Source organism: Marmota marmota, unplaced genomic scaffold, assembly GCF_001458135.2.
Source record: "Marmota marmota marmota unplaced genomic scaffold, marMar, whole genome shotgun sequence".
NCBI classification, from domain to species: Eukaryota; Metazoa; Chordata; class Mammalia; order Rodentia; family Sciuridae; genus Marmota; species Marmota marmota.
The window spans coordinates 6,928,430-6,944,100 of NW_025999982.1; the positions used below are offsets into that span (position 1 = coordinate 6,928,430).

At 42.4% G+C, this 15,671-nt stretch overlaps 1 protein-coding gene across 1 annotated transcript in view; it reads left to right on the forward strand.

Annotated features, from left to right (window-relative positions):
- The window catches only part of Dnah8 (dynein axonemal heavy chain 8), a 280,498-nt gene that overhangs the window by 233,388 nt on the left and 31,439 nt on the right, over positions 1-15,671 (forward strand). Inside the window, exon 86 of the mRNA XM_015487349.2 lies at positions 3,084-3,244. Coding sequence (XP_015342835.2) covers positions 3,084-3,244 — 161 coding nt within the window. The remainder of the gene's footprint in view (positions 1-3,083; positions 3,245-15,671) is intronic.

Below are 15,671 nucleotides of genomic sequence, written 5' to 3' on the forward strand. Positions count from 1 at the left end.
GGAAGCACACATGGGATGTGTCTTGGTCATGGGCATGCAGACTCCCTGGTCTAGAGCTCAGGGTGCCCTCTCCATCCTGTCCTGGCTGCTCCCAAGGAACAGCAGCTGCCTCCCCACCGGGTTAGATCCTCTCTACACCATCAGATCCTGGTTTCTGTGACCTGGGTCCTCAGCAATTCCTACCCTAAATGAAAAGTTCATCTCACTACCATTCTATCCTTTCTCTCCTGAGGAGCTTCCCTGGCTCCTTCTGTCCCCTCCCTCAAGCCCTTTGGTGGCTACAGTTCTCTGTCCATGACTGGCCCACTCGCTTATTCCCCCTGCACCTGCTCTTCACCCATCACCCCCAACCTCCTGCCTCACTGTCCTTCACCTTCCTCGTGCCTCTGTCTAGATTTGACTTATTCTAGATGACTCCCCCCCCCCATAAGCAGAGGGCTGAGGCTGGGTCTCTGGCTCTCAGGGCTTGAAGTTCCCACATGAACTTGGCAGCAGAATCCTCTTGAGCAGGCTGTAGAATAGCATCAGAGAGCCCCTGTCCTGCCTTCCTCTGTCTTAGCCGTCCCCAGCCTCACTCTTGCCATCTATTCTGCTGGCCAATCCACACTGCAGCCACTTTCCCCTGCTGTGGGATCCCGAGTTACTATGGGAAGTGGTTCAATTATAAATCAGTGCTTCCAAGTCAGATCCCCGCCCCTGTGACTTTCATTTTGGAAAGTCACCCCAAAAAAAAGTCATCTTACAGAGTCATCTTACAGAGTATCTCTTCAAAACCTAGCAGGAGACGAAGACTGAGCAAATTATGATAAGGCATAATGGATCCCACTATTTTGTATAATTATAATGTGCCAATAAAAAAATTAAAACTACAGTTAAAAACAACAACAACAACTAACAGCGGCAGAACTTTTTCATGTTCTCATTCAAGGATGGCTGCTGTCATCTTTCCATTGCTGTAGCAAATACTTGTGCTAATCAACCTATAAGAAAAAAAGGTTTATTTTGGCTGACAGCTCTTGGGGTGTCGTCCATGGTCACTTGGCCCCGTTGCTCTGGGCCTGTGGCGAGTGGAGCAGCAGGTCATGGTGGACAGTGTGTGGTGGAGTGAGGATGCTTACCTCATGGCCAGGATGTGAGGGAGGAGGAGGAAGGGGCAGGGTCCCACTTTCTTCTTCAAGGGCACATCCCCAAGTGACCACAGGGCTTTCCACTAGGCCTCTTCTCTTAAAGATCCTGTCACAGCCTACATCTGCCACAAATTGTAGAATCTGCTTTTTAGAGTCTCCCAAAGTAATTCCAAGTAGATTTCATATTCTGTATTTTTGTCCATACCCGCAAAGAGCCTCCACATTTGGTGAAACCTGGCCCTGTGTGAATTGGATCCAGCCCTTTGTGTGTGTGTTAATAAAGTAATCATAAACCAGGAAGAAGCTTCATTTTACTTTTTTAGGTACTTGCCATCTGACAACACAGAATCCATTGTGGTCATTTGTTTTCTGTGCGCTGAGGCCTTTGCCTCCCTGGGGTGTCTTCCTGCAATTTAAGCTATCCACATCACGAAAAATCTAATCTTTCTCAATAATGACTGTGCTCAGCTCTGTGCCCTTTAATGACTTTCAATTGCTCCCCGGTTCTTAAATAAGCACCAGTCATCGCCCTGGTATCCACAGTCATCCATAAAATGACCTCACCTCCTCTACTTTCCTGGCCTGTCTCTTACAACGACATTATGTTTACCCCAACTTCATTACACCCACCAACCTCTACATCCTCACCTTTCTGGCTTCAGTCATTCTGGGCCTTTGCTTGTGTGGCCTCCCCACCTCCAAGTCCTCCTGTCAAAAATTCTCTCCTTCAAGGCTGTTCTCCAAAATCACCTCCTTACCTGACATCCACCTAGCCATTCTTGCTTCCAGCTCAAACCCTCTCTAGTACTTTGCTTATTTGTATTTCCTTCTGGCTCTTACTTTAGTACACTTTGTATTATGGTTCTTCCATAATTGGCTTATCCCTCTACTAGGTCACCGGCTCCTTGAATGGAAAGGACTGTGAGTTTTTCATCTCTGCATTCTGTTCTGGTTCTAAGCTCGGGGGCCTTGTGCCCAGGAGTTGAATAGAGTAGAATGGAAGCAAATAAAGCCACAGAGAACCAATACACAGGGTATTTCAGAGCAGTGTCTGGATCTAAAAAGAACTGAAAGGAGCCTGTGGAGGAAAGGTCCTAGAGGAAGTGTCCCTGCCTGGAGTAAGGCACAGACCTCATCTCCTTCCCGTCAGTCCTTGGAGTGAACAGACCCTGTGCCCACATTTCCACGCCTGTCTTTCCCTTCTTTCTCTCCCTGCCAGATGCTAGAGTTATTGCCTCAAAACCAGCTCATAGGCATTCAACATCACCCCCTGCCCTTCAAAATAAGTCTATTCACACCGAGTGTGTATTTTTGTTCTCGCACTGTTTTGTTACAGATAATCCATCAATTCACATGGAATGAGAAAAAGATGTGATAACGCACTGCTTCTGATGGACAGGGACCTAACTTAATTAACAAAGGAAGCTACTGGGCTCAGGGTGGGGGTAGATGCTTATAAGGCTTTCTGGCTTTGTGCCGGTGCTCAGTGTCATTGAGAGTGACACCTTACACGTGCACAAGCCCCTAGCGTAGGCCCTGCATGGTGGGAGTGGTGCTCAAGACAATGAAAACACCCTCCTGGATGGCTAATGCCTCCTGGGGCTCTGCAGTGTGTCCCCTTCTCTGCCAGAGTGGAGCTGAGGGGTCTCTAATTGCTCCAGTAAAGACCTGTGGGCATGGCTCCCAGCCCTGATGGGTCCTGATCCTCTTTACTGTGCACATCTCTTCTTTGGTGCTGAACAGAAGCCTCCCTGAGTTGTTTTTTTGTTCTGACCTCTCACTTTTCTTCATGGATGTGCTAATTATTCTATCAGTAGTTTTGTGAAGATGCTTTCAAAACCAATATTAAAAAAACCTATTAAAATGGAAATAAGGCGACCCTTCCTCCTCGATAGTGGCAGTTTTCATTTAGACTCTCATCAATTTTCTTTCTTTTATTTTCTCTCCCTCCTCCAGGTCTGGTTCAGTGAGAAGATGTTTGAACCATCATTCTGTTTTTATACTGGTTATAAAATCCCCGTGTGCAAAACCTTGGACCAGTATTTTGAATTCATCCAGTCACTGCCATCCCTAGATAACCCTGAAGTTTTTGGGCTTCACCCTAATGCTGATATCACGTAAGTTCTTGGCATTTTTTTAATTTGAAGGGGTCATTTGTAACTCAGCCTGGCAAAGTCTGTGCATTTCATTTTCTCTCTTAATCTCTCTCCTTTCCCCTCTTTTTATTTTACTGTGAAAAATATTGTCGCCTCCTGTCTCCCAATTACAACTTTGTCACATCTTGGCCTGCTCTCCTCTCACTAAATCCTGGTGTCCCAGTGTTTGTGACAACCTTAAAGCTCTAATTTATGCATTGACTATTTCTCCTCTGTCATGTCATAAAACCAGTTGGTGTTGTGGGTATTGATGCTCTCCACTGATAGGACAGTCCTCTCCAAGCTCCTTATCGCTTTCTCCAAAAATCCATTAAAATACGATGCTCATAAATAGGGTCTAAAAGGGCCGGAAGTGTAGATGAAGGATGAAGACTTGCCTGACCTTCTCTTTGTTGGACCCTCTCCCCTTACTTGCTCACCTGCATCCTTCCATCATGGACTTCCCAGGGTGGCATATGACTGAGCACAGGAGCACAGGCCACCTCCTCCCATGGAGACAGAAGAAATGCTTCCCAGACCCAAGCCCCTTCTCTGACCCACCATTTAGATGAGTTCTCACCCTTCTTGAGAGTTCTCTACCCTGAACTATACCACCTGGCTCCATGGGGTGGTCACAGGAAGTCCCAGTTGAGCTGTTCCTTTGCACAGGCATTGAGTCTGTGGCCCACCTGTGAAAGGTTCAAGTCCGTGTGGCAGCATGGTGTGCCTCTCTCGGTCCCTCACCGACCATTGTCATTTTAATAACCGCAATCGGGCGTGGGTGCCCCCCATCTTCTGCTTCTCTACACTTGATAGGTCTCAAGAGTCCCGGTTTGCTGTCAATTGATTGTCCTCTCACCTCCAGACACCTGCCTCACCCTTTGCACAATGTATGCCCTGGTGGCCTCTTTATGCCACATCGATTCCACCCTCTCCATATCCTTTAATCTCACCCACGATGCTTTTCATCTTCAAGATGCAGACGTGACTGGGCCCCACGAACAGCTAATGACACTTTGTTCAGATCCTAAGACAGAAGATGACAGCTCTTTGGTGGCAGCTGTAGCTGTTTGAAGGGGATGTATTAAGTTACCTGGGAATGGAAGAGAAGTCAAGAAATAAAAGGGATTCTTCAGGGATTGGCTTGAGCATAAATTTATACATGAAAGAGGGAGCACAGATTTTGCTTTAGCTGAGAATTTTAAAATGTGAGTCAGGCCACATTGCTGTTCTGCTCAGAGCCCTCCTGAGGTCCTGTGCCACGTTTGCACTTCCTGGAACATCTTACCCTACCCCGCCCCATATCTTTGTGGCTGACCTTTCACGTCTTCCGTCGTCCTTATTTAAATGTCACCTTTTGCTACCCATTCCCCAGTCCCCGCCCCACATCCTATCCTCCTGCCCTGCTATTTTCTACAGTATTCTTCACCAACGACACACTCTGTATTTTAATTACTTATTTGCTATCGTCTATCAGCCACCACTAAAGCATAAATTCCACTGCATCTGGAACTTTTGTCCATTTTCACCTCTGAATCTCCACCTCTATGACAGTGCCTCATGCTCAGGATGCATTTGTGGACTGACTCAGTGATACTTCATTTCTCTAGGCTGTGATCTGACCAGTGGGGGTAGTCTATAGAATGATCTCATGATTTCATACAAGCGGGCCAAAAAAAAAAAAAAAAAACAGCTGACAAGTCTCTAAACACTTATCAACTTGTAATTGAAAATGTCCACTTCTGAGGGCTCTGGATCCAATTCCCTTGTCAAGAGCCTGGGGAGTCCTGGAAGCTGGTTCCTAGAGAATGTGACCTGTAGAGCCCTGCAGATCCTCCCAAAGAGCAGGCGAGACAAAGTGGAAGTCATCTCACCCCAACTTAGAGGGATGGTGTTCCTCTGCCATAAACACCGTAGTAAGCTTTGATCACCAGCTCTCAGTGCAGGTTAACTAGAGCCAGAAAAAGTCCAGAGAAACACGGCAACAGAGTAAATGGGACTAAAGATAAAGGTAGAGTCAGCCCTTGGCTTTCTATTGTGAACAATTACAAGCCCTCCTAAAAGCATATACCCTCCCGGAGGCTCACCAATTAACTTTTTATTGCATTTCCTAGTTCTCTTTCTATATTTATAACTCTGTATTTTGCATCTCTAAAGCTACATGCACATATAACCATACCTGTTTCTTTCTGTATGAGTGTGCAACGTGCGTCTGTTTGTGGGCCCTCTTGGCCGACAGACAGGAAGTAATTACATGTTTTGTAAAATGTCATGAGCTAATACTAATAATCTCACTTGCAGGATTCCGGCCTTCTCCCTGCCACCTTGCCATCTCCTTTCTCCCTCAATGTGTTTTCTCCTTTGCTTGGAATCAATACACTAATACCAAGCCCCACAAGAGACCTGCTAACTGGAGGTCAAGATTTCTTGGCTGTTTTTTTTTTTTTTTTTTTTGTCCTCAGAATATATCCCACCGAGGGTATGCAGATTGTTTTTATCTGAGTGGTTATATCATCAATTGATATAAAGTTACTGCACTTTTTACGTGTTACATTTTAGTTTCCCCTGTTTGTTGTTGTTCGAGTATGTAAAACATACACATTGTTCAGATGTCACAGTAGATAACAAGGTGTTCTTAGAGAAGTCTCACCCCTTTCAGCCCATTTCCTTCCTCCTTTATGGGTAAGCAAGCTTGTTAGTTTCTGGTTTATCTTTCCTGTGTTTCTCTTTGCATGTACATAACATTTACACACCTTATTATCCTCTCATTTTTAAATGAAGTTGCCAAAGTTTGAGTGTTGCCTTTTTCACTCCACAAGGGTTCATAGATGTCTCCCTCATTATTTTTTACAGCTGCATGCTACTCATAGTTATGCATATCTTAGTTTATTCAACCACTCTCTTGTAGTTTGCTATCTTGAATAGTTCCTCAGTTAACAACCTCTGCTTGAGGTTTCTTATATTGTTGGAGATGCATGTTCGAGGTAAATCACCATGGATAGGATGCAGGATCAAGGTGTGGGGATTATTGTCAGGGTCCCTCACCTGTTTTGCACTTTTACAGGTATGTGAGTACCTGTTTCTTCAGAATCTCATCAATAGAGTGTTGGTCAAGCATTTGAATTTTCACCAATGACAGTGAGAAATGGCATCTCAGCATAATTTTAAGTTACTTTCTCTTATTTTGAGTTGAATGGAGAAAAAGTTCAAATACTTTAAAGTTATTTGTATATAGCCCATTTTTCTCAAATAGAGGTTTTTCTTTCTTTTTGATTTTTTTTTTTTTTTTTTTTAAGTACCAGGGATTGAACCCAAGGGTATTCAACATTGAGCCACATCTCCAGCCTGTTTTTTTGTTTGTTTTGAGACAGGGTCTTGCTAAATTGCTTAAATCCTCACTAAGTTGCTGAGGCTGACTTTGAACTCTTGATCCTCCTGCTTCAGTCTCCCAAACCACTGGGATTATAGGAGTTCACTTTTATACCCCGCCGGGTTCATTCAGTTCTTAGTCATGATTTCATCACTTATTTTCTCTTTTTTGTTCTTCCTTGTCTATTTTTCTACACATTTCTGATATGTCTATTAGAGTTCATTATTCTAGCCTTCATGTCTTTCAACCTTTCTTTCAAATTTTTCATCTGTTTTCTCCAATTGGCTCATCCTACCTCAGCTTCCTGAGCGGCTGGGATTACTGGTATGCACCACTATGCCTGGCTTTCCCTTTGATTTTTTTAAATATTTATTTTTTAGTTATAGGTGGACACAATAATTTTATTTTACTTTATGTGGTGCTGAGGATCGAACCCAGTGCCTCATCCATGCCAGGCAAGCACTCTGCCTCTGAGCCCCAGCCCCAGCCTTCCCTTTGATTTTTAAGACTGACTTATATTATTAGGGATATCAGCCCTTTATTTGTGATGTGCACTGTAAATATTTTTTTCTCAGGTTGTTATTAGATTTTGACTTTGTGACGTTTTCCCATTGGCCCAATAGAGCTGTTATTATCATTTTGTTGTACTTCTATTTTTACATATTCAAATTTATGAATCCTGTTGTCATTGTCATCATTGCTAGATCTGGGCTGTGAGTCAGAGGCCTTTTTCCCACATCAGGTTATAAAGGAATAATTTGTGTTTTCTTTCAGTATGCGTTCATTTTTTTATATTTATTTGGAAGTTGTTATGTCCTAAGTATGGATGAAATTTCCTCTTTTTCTGGGTAGCAATCTGTCACCCATCGTCAGTGATTTGAGAAGCTTCCTTTAATGAAGACAGAATTTCCACAGGTACATAGGTCTTTTTTTGCTATACAGCAGTCTATTTAAAATTGAAACTCCACAATATGTTTTGCTCTCTGGTAGGGCTAAGTCCCCTTGTTGCTCTTTCTTCCCCCTGGGCTTTTCCTAGCTATTATTGCATGTTTATTTTTATCACAAATGAACATTGAATTTCCTTGAATGCCTTTCAGCATCTCGGGAGATAGTTACATGATTTATTCCCAAATATCTAAAACTTTGGTGAAAATATGAACAGATTTCCTAATTTAAATTATCTATGCATTCCTGAAATTAATGCGACTTGGTCCTGATGTATTATTCATTTAGTGTGGTGATGGACTTTATGAACAATTCATTGAGGACTTTTACATTGATATTCATAAATAAGATTGTTCTAGAGTTTTATGCGCTCTTTGTCAGATTTAATTGTTAATCAAGATTAGATTTGCTTTATAAAAATGTTGGGACTTTCCTGAGCTCTGAAATAATGTATGTAGGTAGCATTGGGAGCTTGAACTTTGGGTAGAACTCTATGAAATCATCTGGGCCCAATGCTTTTTGGTGGTACTAGTTCTTTGATATCCTTCTTATTCTTCTGTTGCTACAGCAGTCAACTTCTTTTTTTAAATATTTTTTTAGTTGTAGATGGACACAATATCTTTATTTTATTTACTTATTTTTTTATGTGGCACTGAGGATCGAACCCAGTGCCTCACACATGCAAGGCAAGCACTCTACCATTGAGCTACAACCCCAGCCTAGCAGTCAACTTTTGTAAATAATATTCTTTTTAAAAAAGGTAAAATTATCTGGTTCATCTATTTTTATCATTATTTCATTTTTGTTTTGGGTACAGGAGACAGAATCCAGGGGCGCTTTAACCACTGAGCCACATCCCCAGCCCTTTTTATTTATTTATTTTTTAAATTTTGAGACAGGATCTCTCTAAGTTGTTTTGGGTTGTGCTAAATCGTTGAGGCTGGCTTTGAACTTGCAATCCTCCTGCTGTGGCCCCCTCGGTTGCTGGGATTACAGGTGCATGCCCCCAGCTCGTCTATGTTTTCATATTTATTTGCACAGGGTTACAGAAAGTTATCTTCAATCAACTTGAATGAGCTGGACTCAGTACAGAGTCTGCAACATGAAGCTGCCTTTTCCTTATGCCATATTGAGTCCAACTCATTCAGTAAACCTGTTACAGAAGCAAGTGTGGAGTTATCTAGCTCTGTATTATGACAGACTGAAGCCACTCGAGTCCTTCTCCATGAAGAATGTGCTGGCTCTCTCTTAGTATAACCTAGCATAGCCATGTTCAGCCATGTGCTGTCGGGTGCCAGTGTACCCCAGAGAAACAGGAACTGGGAACTTTGCACTCACACCCCACACCAGACGCCTGGGGCTCTTCTTAAAAATTGTGTTCTCCCCTTGCCTAGCTCCGTGGGTCCTCCACTGTCAGGGGCAAAAGCACTTTGTAGCAAAGGAAGAAAATATGTTGCAAAATGGAAAAGGTCAGGAGGCACAGCATCCATAGGTCACTCTCAGTGCATTGTCCCGGAAGCAGGTACTGTCCATGCCTTAAGTCTCCTCTCTCTATCTACTGCCGCTTCTCCACTGGGTCGTTTCCACCTTCTTTCCTGAATGGAGCTCATCAGCTTCAATACCATTTATTTATCTGGGTACTGGGGGTGGAACCTAGGGGCGCTTTACCACCGAGCTTCATCCCCAGTCCTTTTTGTTCTTGTTGTTGCTACTTTTTTATTTCCGAGGGCCTCTCACTAAATTGCTAAGAGCCTCGCTAAGTCACTGAGACCAGCCTCGAACTTGCAATTCTCCCGCCTCTGCCTCCTAAATTGCTGGGATTATAGATGTGCACCACTCAGTGGCCTTTAAAATACCTGTATGTCAATGGGTGTTGTCCAGACCTCTCCTCTGTCTCCACAGTCACTTATAGGAGTTCTATGTGGTGTCCACTTGGATGGCTTTCAGGCAGCTCAACCTTTAAAAGCCCCAGACTGGACCTGCGATTCCCCTGCTTCTTCTCTGTCTCAGTAGTTTCCACAGCACTTAGAATAAAATGCAAGCTCTCTGCCGTCACTGACAAGGCCCTTGTCTGCGACCTCATTTAGCGCATGTTTGGTGTTGTTTCCTAGACCATCTCAGAGACTCCCGGATAACCCATGTGGGTGAGGATGCAGGTCTAGATCGGGGTGGAGCAAAGCCACAGGACACATCTTAAAAGGGAACTGACAGGATTCAGTGACTACAGAGAAGTGGCTGTGAACCTTCTTCTGTGGGTTGGGAGGGCCTGGCAAGCCTCTGTTGTCTGCAAGCCCCTCTCCACAACTCCATCCAGAGGCCACATCCCATTGCTGGTCCACATGCTGTCATTAAGCTCACTTCTCTGAACATGAGAGTCAGGATCTTGTAACCTTTCCTTGCAATGAGTGAGGTCAAGTAGAAAGCCCTGGATGGCCTCCAATGACCTGTGAGACCTGTGGCCCTCCTCCTATGACCTATCTTTGTTCTTAACTTCCCCTTTGCTCTGCCCCTGGGGCTCTCCCACTTGCCTACCCATGCCCATCCCCTCTCCCCAGCACATCTGGGCCCATTTCGGGTGCCTACTCAGGCAGTAGCCTCTGTCTGCAGCTCCATGTTTGGTCTCCGTGTGAGCTTTTCCTAGGCTAATTCTTCTTTTCTCTGGGCTCTGAAATATCTGGAACTCTACCTGCACTTGTTGTCTTAGTGAAGCCTTAGTGAACCTTTTTGAAAGGTTCCTTTACTCTGCCCCTTAACAGTTCCCCCAACAGCCACCAGGAGGCAGTAAGCAGTAACAGACTTGGCTCCCAGCCCAAGCCCAGCCCTTCCCACTCCAGCAAGGTGCCGCTGTTCTCTGTGAAATGCAAGAAGTAATCAAAGATGGCTTTGACGAATCCGCCCTGGGAGCTGGGCTAATGGAGGAGTCGGAAATGGGAATGCTTGGATGCACATGAGGACAAGCTAAGGAGTCCTGTTTGGGGCATGTTAAGTTGGAAAAGAATGGGATGTCTGAGTGGGATGAGAAATGTGGATGGGAGCCCAAGTGAGAGACCCACACTTGTGCAAAAGAAGCCAGGAAATGGGGAGGACTCTACAGTATGCTGGCTGTGTTGGATGTCCCCAACCAGAGGGATCATTAATTGATGTGACCATCCTTGCTGTTTAATAGCACACAGGCTATTAGTGGGCCATGGTGGAGAACTATGCTCCTGTTTCTCAGACTCTCCCTCTGAAGTTCACATCCATAAATTTCAGGGGAGAAAATTTGGGGAAAGGAACCACAAGTCTCTCTCCTCTCTACTTCAAAACAAAGAATCTCTGAAGAAGGGGGTGGAAGAATCAAGCTAAATAAATGCTTTAAAATAAGTAAAATCTCTCCCAAGAGATTAGATTTCTTGATGACAGGAACCATAAAAATGCATAGTTTATTCATATTTTATTATCTAGATTTATAAGGTACCAGAGACTCTGCAAATCCAACCATCTCAATGTGGAAAGCAGTTATTTATTTTGACTCTTTTTCTCATTAGTGGTTATGCATATTTTTTTCTCCCTTCTGAAATTTATCAAATGCCTTATTACAAATTTTCTATTCATTTCTATGCAGGACAAATTCTAATTCATTCCTTCTAGTATTAGCTGACACTTCTGAGTTTTAGATCTTTTTTTAAAAAAAGTGCTCATTGATATTTCATGTGCAAAAGAATATCTAAATCTAGGCTGATTTGGATGTGACCATGCACAAATATCTCATTAGATAGTTAATTGTTTATTCTATAGACAGTTCTGGTTTTTCAGTAGTTTTGCATTTTTATTACCCACAACCCAACTCCCCAGAACCACCAAGTTACAAAAAGGCAATCTGAGCTTCTTCCCCTATTTACTCTAAAGAGAAGTTTTCTTCAAGAAGTAACTGAGGACCAAAGCTCACAGAACAGTCTTGTTCTTCATCTCAGAGCAGTTAAGGGGACTGTTTCCTGAAAGCCCTCGGGCTTTGAAGGCATAAAGAGATACTTGCAGTTCTCCATTACAGCCCTTTGACTTGGCTTCTGCCCTTCATATTTTTGCAAACATAAAATCACATCGTGGAAAAGGAAATTCAAGTTGTACAGCCTTGGAATAGCAGGGCATGACATCCTGTGCCTAATAAAATGTGTAATGGAGAGATGACCTGGAGAGCTTGTCCAGCTCTTACGTGACATGGGGTGACTCTGGTGAGTCTTTCCCAGCATCTATACTTTTGGGACTCTTTTCAGATCACCTCATAAAAGAGTAAAATCACTTACCATGAAAGTAATTTCTTAGGTGAGACGCAGCGGCAGAAGCAGCACCTCCATCAGCTGCTCCCTGGAGCACCTGTGAATTTGTCCAGAATCCATAGAAAACGAGATGGTCACACCCGAAGTGGTGTGCTCTGCTGGCACCAGTCAGTGGTGAAGAGCACGTTTCCAAGAGGGATGCAAGCTAGAGGGGAGCCCAGAGAGCGCTGATGCTCCCAGAAACGGGGTCTTTCCCTTTTTTATTTGTAGCTAGAATAGGCAGGAGAATGAACTCTGGTTCAGATGGAAATTTATTGTGGTTTTCTTCCTTTAGCCTTTAAAGGAAGAAATGTGTTGCTAAAACATTACAATAAAAATATTTTTCCTTCTTCTTGAAATCACATCCTTCTGATTCCCTTATGTTTTGAGGGGGAGACGTGTGTGTGTATGTGTGTGTGTGCTCACATTTGCAATCATTTCTGAATTTTGAAGTATAGCATAATTTCAGTTTTTAAAAGCCATAAAATATAAGAAAAATACAGATAACTCTTGAGGGGAAAAATCCTGTGAAAATAGCCTATGAAAGCAAAATTAAGTTATCAAAAATATCCAAGGATATATTTATACCTATATCTGTGTGAGACAGGCACACATAAACATATGTATCCATTGATTTGTAGGTGGAAAGGTGTCAGGAAATAGAATAATAATAATAATAATAATAATAATAATAATAATAATATTGTGCTAAACTTTTACCATGAGGAGGAATGGATTATTAAGTTTGATGCCCTTTAAATACTGGAAAATTGCTCTCTTTTGTATTTGAAGTTTAATAAAATTTAAGCCAACTGGCTTCAGCTCAACAAATATTTATTAGGAACTTACTGTCTGGCCAGCTCGGGATATGAAGATGAGTGAAACACAGTTCTTGTCCTTGGAGCTCATTATCTGTTAGGGAAATGGATGAATGGCAAATATTTACGTAATATACTCTGGACGCTGTAGAATCAGGGCACATATAGGTTGCTACAGGAACAGAGATGAAAGCAATACATCCCAACCTAAGGATCAAAGAAAGCTAGTGACAGGCCACATTTGAGTTGTGCCTTAAAGGATGGGCAGGGGTTCTCAGGTTAGAGAGGGGCTGGGCAGGAAATGGCTGCAGTGCCAGGGCAGGAAGGGGAGTGCCAGAAGGGGAACACAATGAGCAGTCAGGACCACGGGACAGACCAGGGCAGGTCGACCAAGAGAGGAGCAAGGAGAGGCAGGAAGATGTAAGGGTTTGTGGGATATCTGGGGACCAAGTTCAACTTGCCCAGAGCACAGGAGAAGGGGACGGTGCTTCCATGAGGGAGTAAGTGACAAAGGCAGAGTTGGCTTCTGAGGGTGTTGGGTGTCCTGGTCAAGAGTTTGGGACAGTTCTGAAGGCAGTGTGGTTGATGATGGAGGTGAATTCTGGAAATGATTTGGATGGAAATAGGACTTGGGGACCAAGAAGGCCTGGGGAGTGACATCAAAGAGAGGCTGTCTCCGAGGACTCTGGGTTGGGCAACTGGGTGCTGACATGGATGTCATTAAAGGAGACGGGAGAAGGAACAGTTCAGGTGAGGGGTAAAGGGATGTGTTTAATGTAAGAAACAGAGGCCTCTGGGAGTCCAGGAAATGTGGACATGGGAGGTCATGATAAAATCAGAGGCTGTTACCAGCCTGGCCTGGTGCTTCAGGGTTCCCCGTAAGCTCTCCACAAGAGTGAGATCTCCACCTTCTCTAAGAGCCATTCATCTGTATCTTCTGTCCTTGCTCTATTTAAAGCTGGAGGGAGATCATGGAGTAACGTTGGAGTAAAGTTAATCACTTACAAATTTAAATTTCTGAAAAATGTGTGTCATAATATGGGATTCGTGACTTTAATATCTTCATTTTGTTGTCTCAGTAGCTATTTTCATGGGACTCTTCCCTTCCGAGTTATTTGTGCTTTTGTTATACTTTATATGACTTTTTAAAAACTGGGATTATGTCAAGTGCAATTATTACATGTCAAGTGAAAAATTTTAAGAACTATTGGAATCACATCAAGTTCAGGATTGGGTTGCAAATGTCTTTAGTGCCATTTTACTAAAATGTTTTGTTCTCTATTCATATATTAAACCGTGTGTGTTTGATATACTCATCTTTCAGATTTTAAAGTAAGTGTTTTGCAGATATTCTAAAACTCCAGTATCATGCCAGGCACTTTGGCACATGCCTGTGAACCCAGCAACTTAACTTGGTAGTGTGAGGCAGGAGGATTGAAAGTTCAGCCTCAGGAACTTAGTGAGACCATGTCTCAAAATTTATATTAATTTATATATAAATACACATACACACACACACACACATATATATACATATGTTTGTGAAATTCACGTGTAGAGGGTAATATGGAGGTGATACCCTAACTCTAAATGGGGTCATAAAAGCTCGCTAGATAGGACACTAAGACTCTCATCATTGCTGTATCTGACTGAAAGTTGAGTATGTCAAGCAAAGTGCCACATGCATTTGTCTTGGCCACAGCTTTTGGAAAGCATGCAATAGTATGGATACACATGTCTGGGTCCACATGTGGCATTCTACCTGTCAATCAGATAAAAATACTCAAGAGAGAAGCATGTTCTCTATTCTTCAGCTTCCTTCCTAAATGAATTCAAAGACCAATTGTACAGGAGTCCCTCTTTTTCCAAGGAAGGAAGGGAGGGAGGGAGGGAGGGAGGGAGGAAGGAAGGAAGGAAATGATGCAGCTCTTTTCCAAGTAAAGAAGCCCACATGACTTTGCTCCTTGGGATTCTGAAAGTTAGCGCTACAAGTGCCATGTTTAATTCACACCTTGGAATGCTGAGGGAAAAGGGCATAAGTCTCTCTTTTGTGCTGTAGTGAGAAGTGAGAAGAGGGCCTTTCTGGAGGGGCATAAAGAGCGGGAATTTGGAAGAGGCATTTCAGTGGACTTAAAGCATCTGCCATGGAGTCTTCTGTGTTGAGTGCTTGACACTTAGGATGTGCTTTGTCTAAGGTGGTTTATTTTTTCTCTTATTTTTCAAAACAAAAATATTTTTATTACTCTTATAAAAATCATACTTCCTTATGAGAGGAATAAAATACAGAAGAATATAAGGCAAAAACTAATAATTGCAGAAAAATCTCATCATACAAAAAATCTCACTGTCAAAATACCCTTCTAGAATTTTTTTTTTTACTGTATCAACATGCACAGGATTTTCAGTGAAATTAGGTCAGACCATAACCAGTTTTTTCACCGTATGCTATTTTATTCTATGAACTCCCAGTGACACCTCACCTTATCACTGAATACAGTGCTACATTACCATTTTTATTGTCTGTATAGATTTTTTTATAGAGCATTAGCAGGATTTATTATTTAAAAATACCCTTGTAAAGTCTTTTTTTTTTTTTCTTTTTTTTTTTTTGGGGTCCTTTTACTTTTATTTTATTTGTCCCTTGCAAAATTCTTGAATCCATTTAGTAATTGGAGGCAAAACATAAAAACAGCATCTAAAATTTATTAAATATTTTTGTTTGCCTTGCGTTTTGAATACAATATTTTATTTTACTTATTTTATTTTATTTATTTATTTATTTATTTTTTTAATGTTAAGGCAGTTTATTGTTCTCTCTTTTTTTTTTTTATTGGTTGTTCAAAACATTATAAAGCTCTTGACATATCATATTTCATACATTAGATTCAAGTTGGTTATGAACTCCCAATTTTACCCCAAATACAGATTGCAGAATCACATCGGTTACACATCCACATTTTTACATAATGCCCTATTAGTAA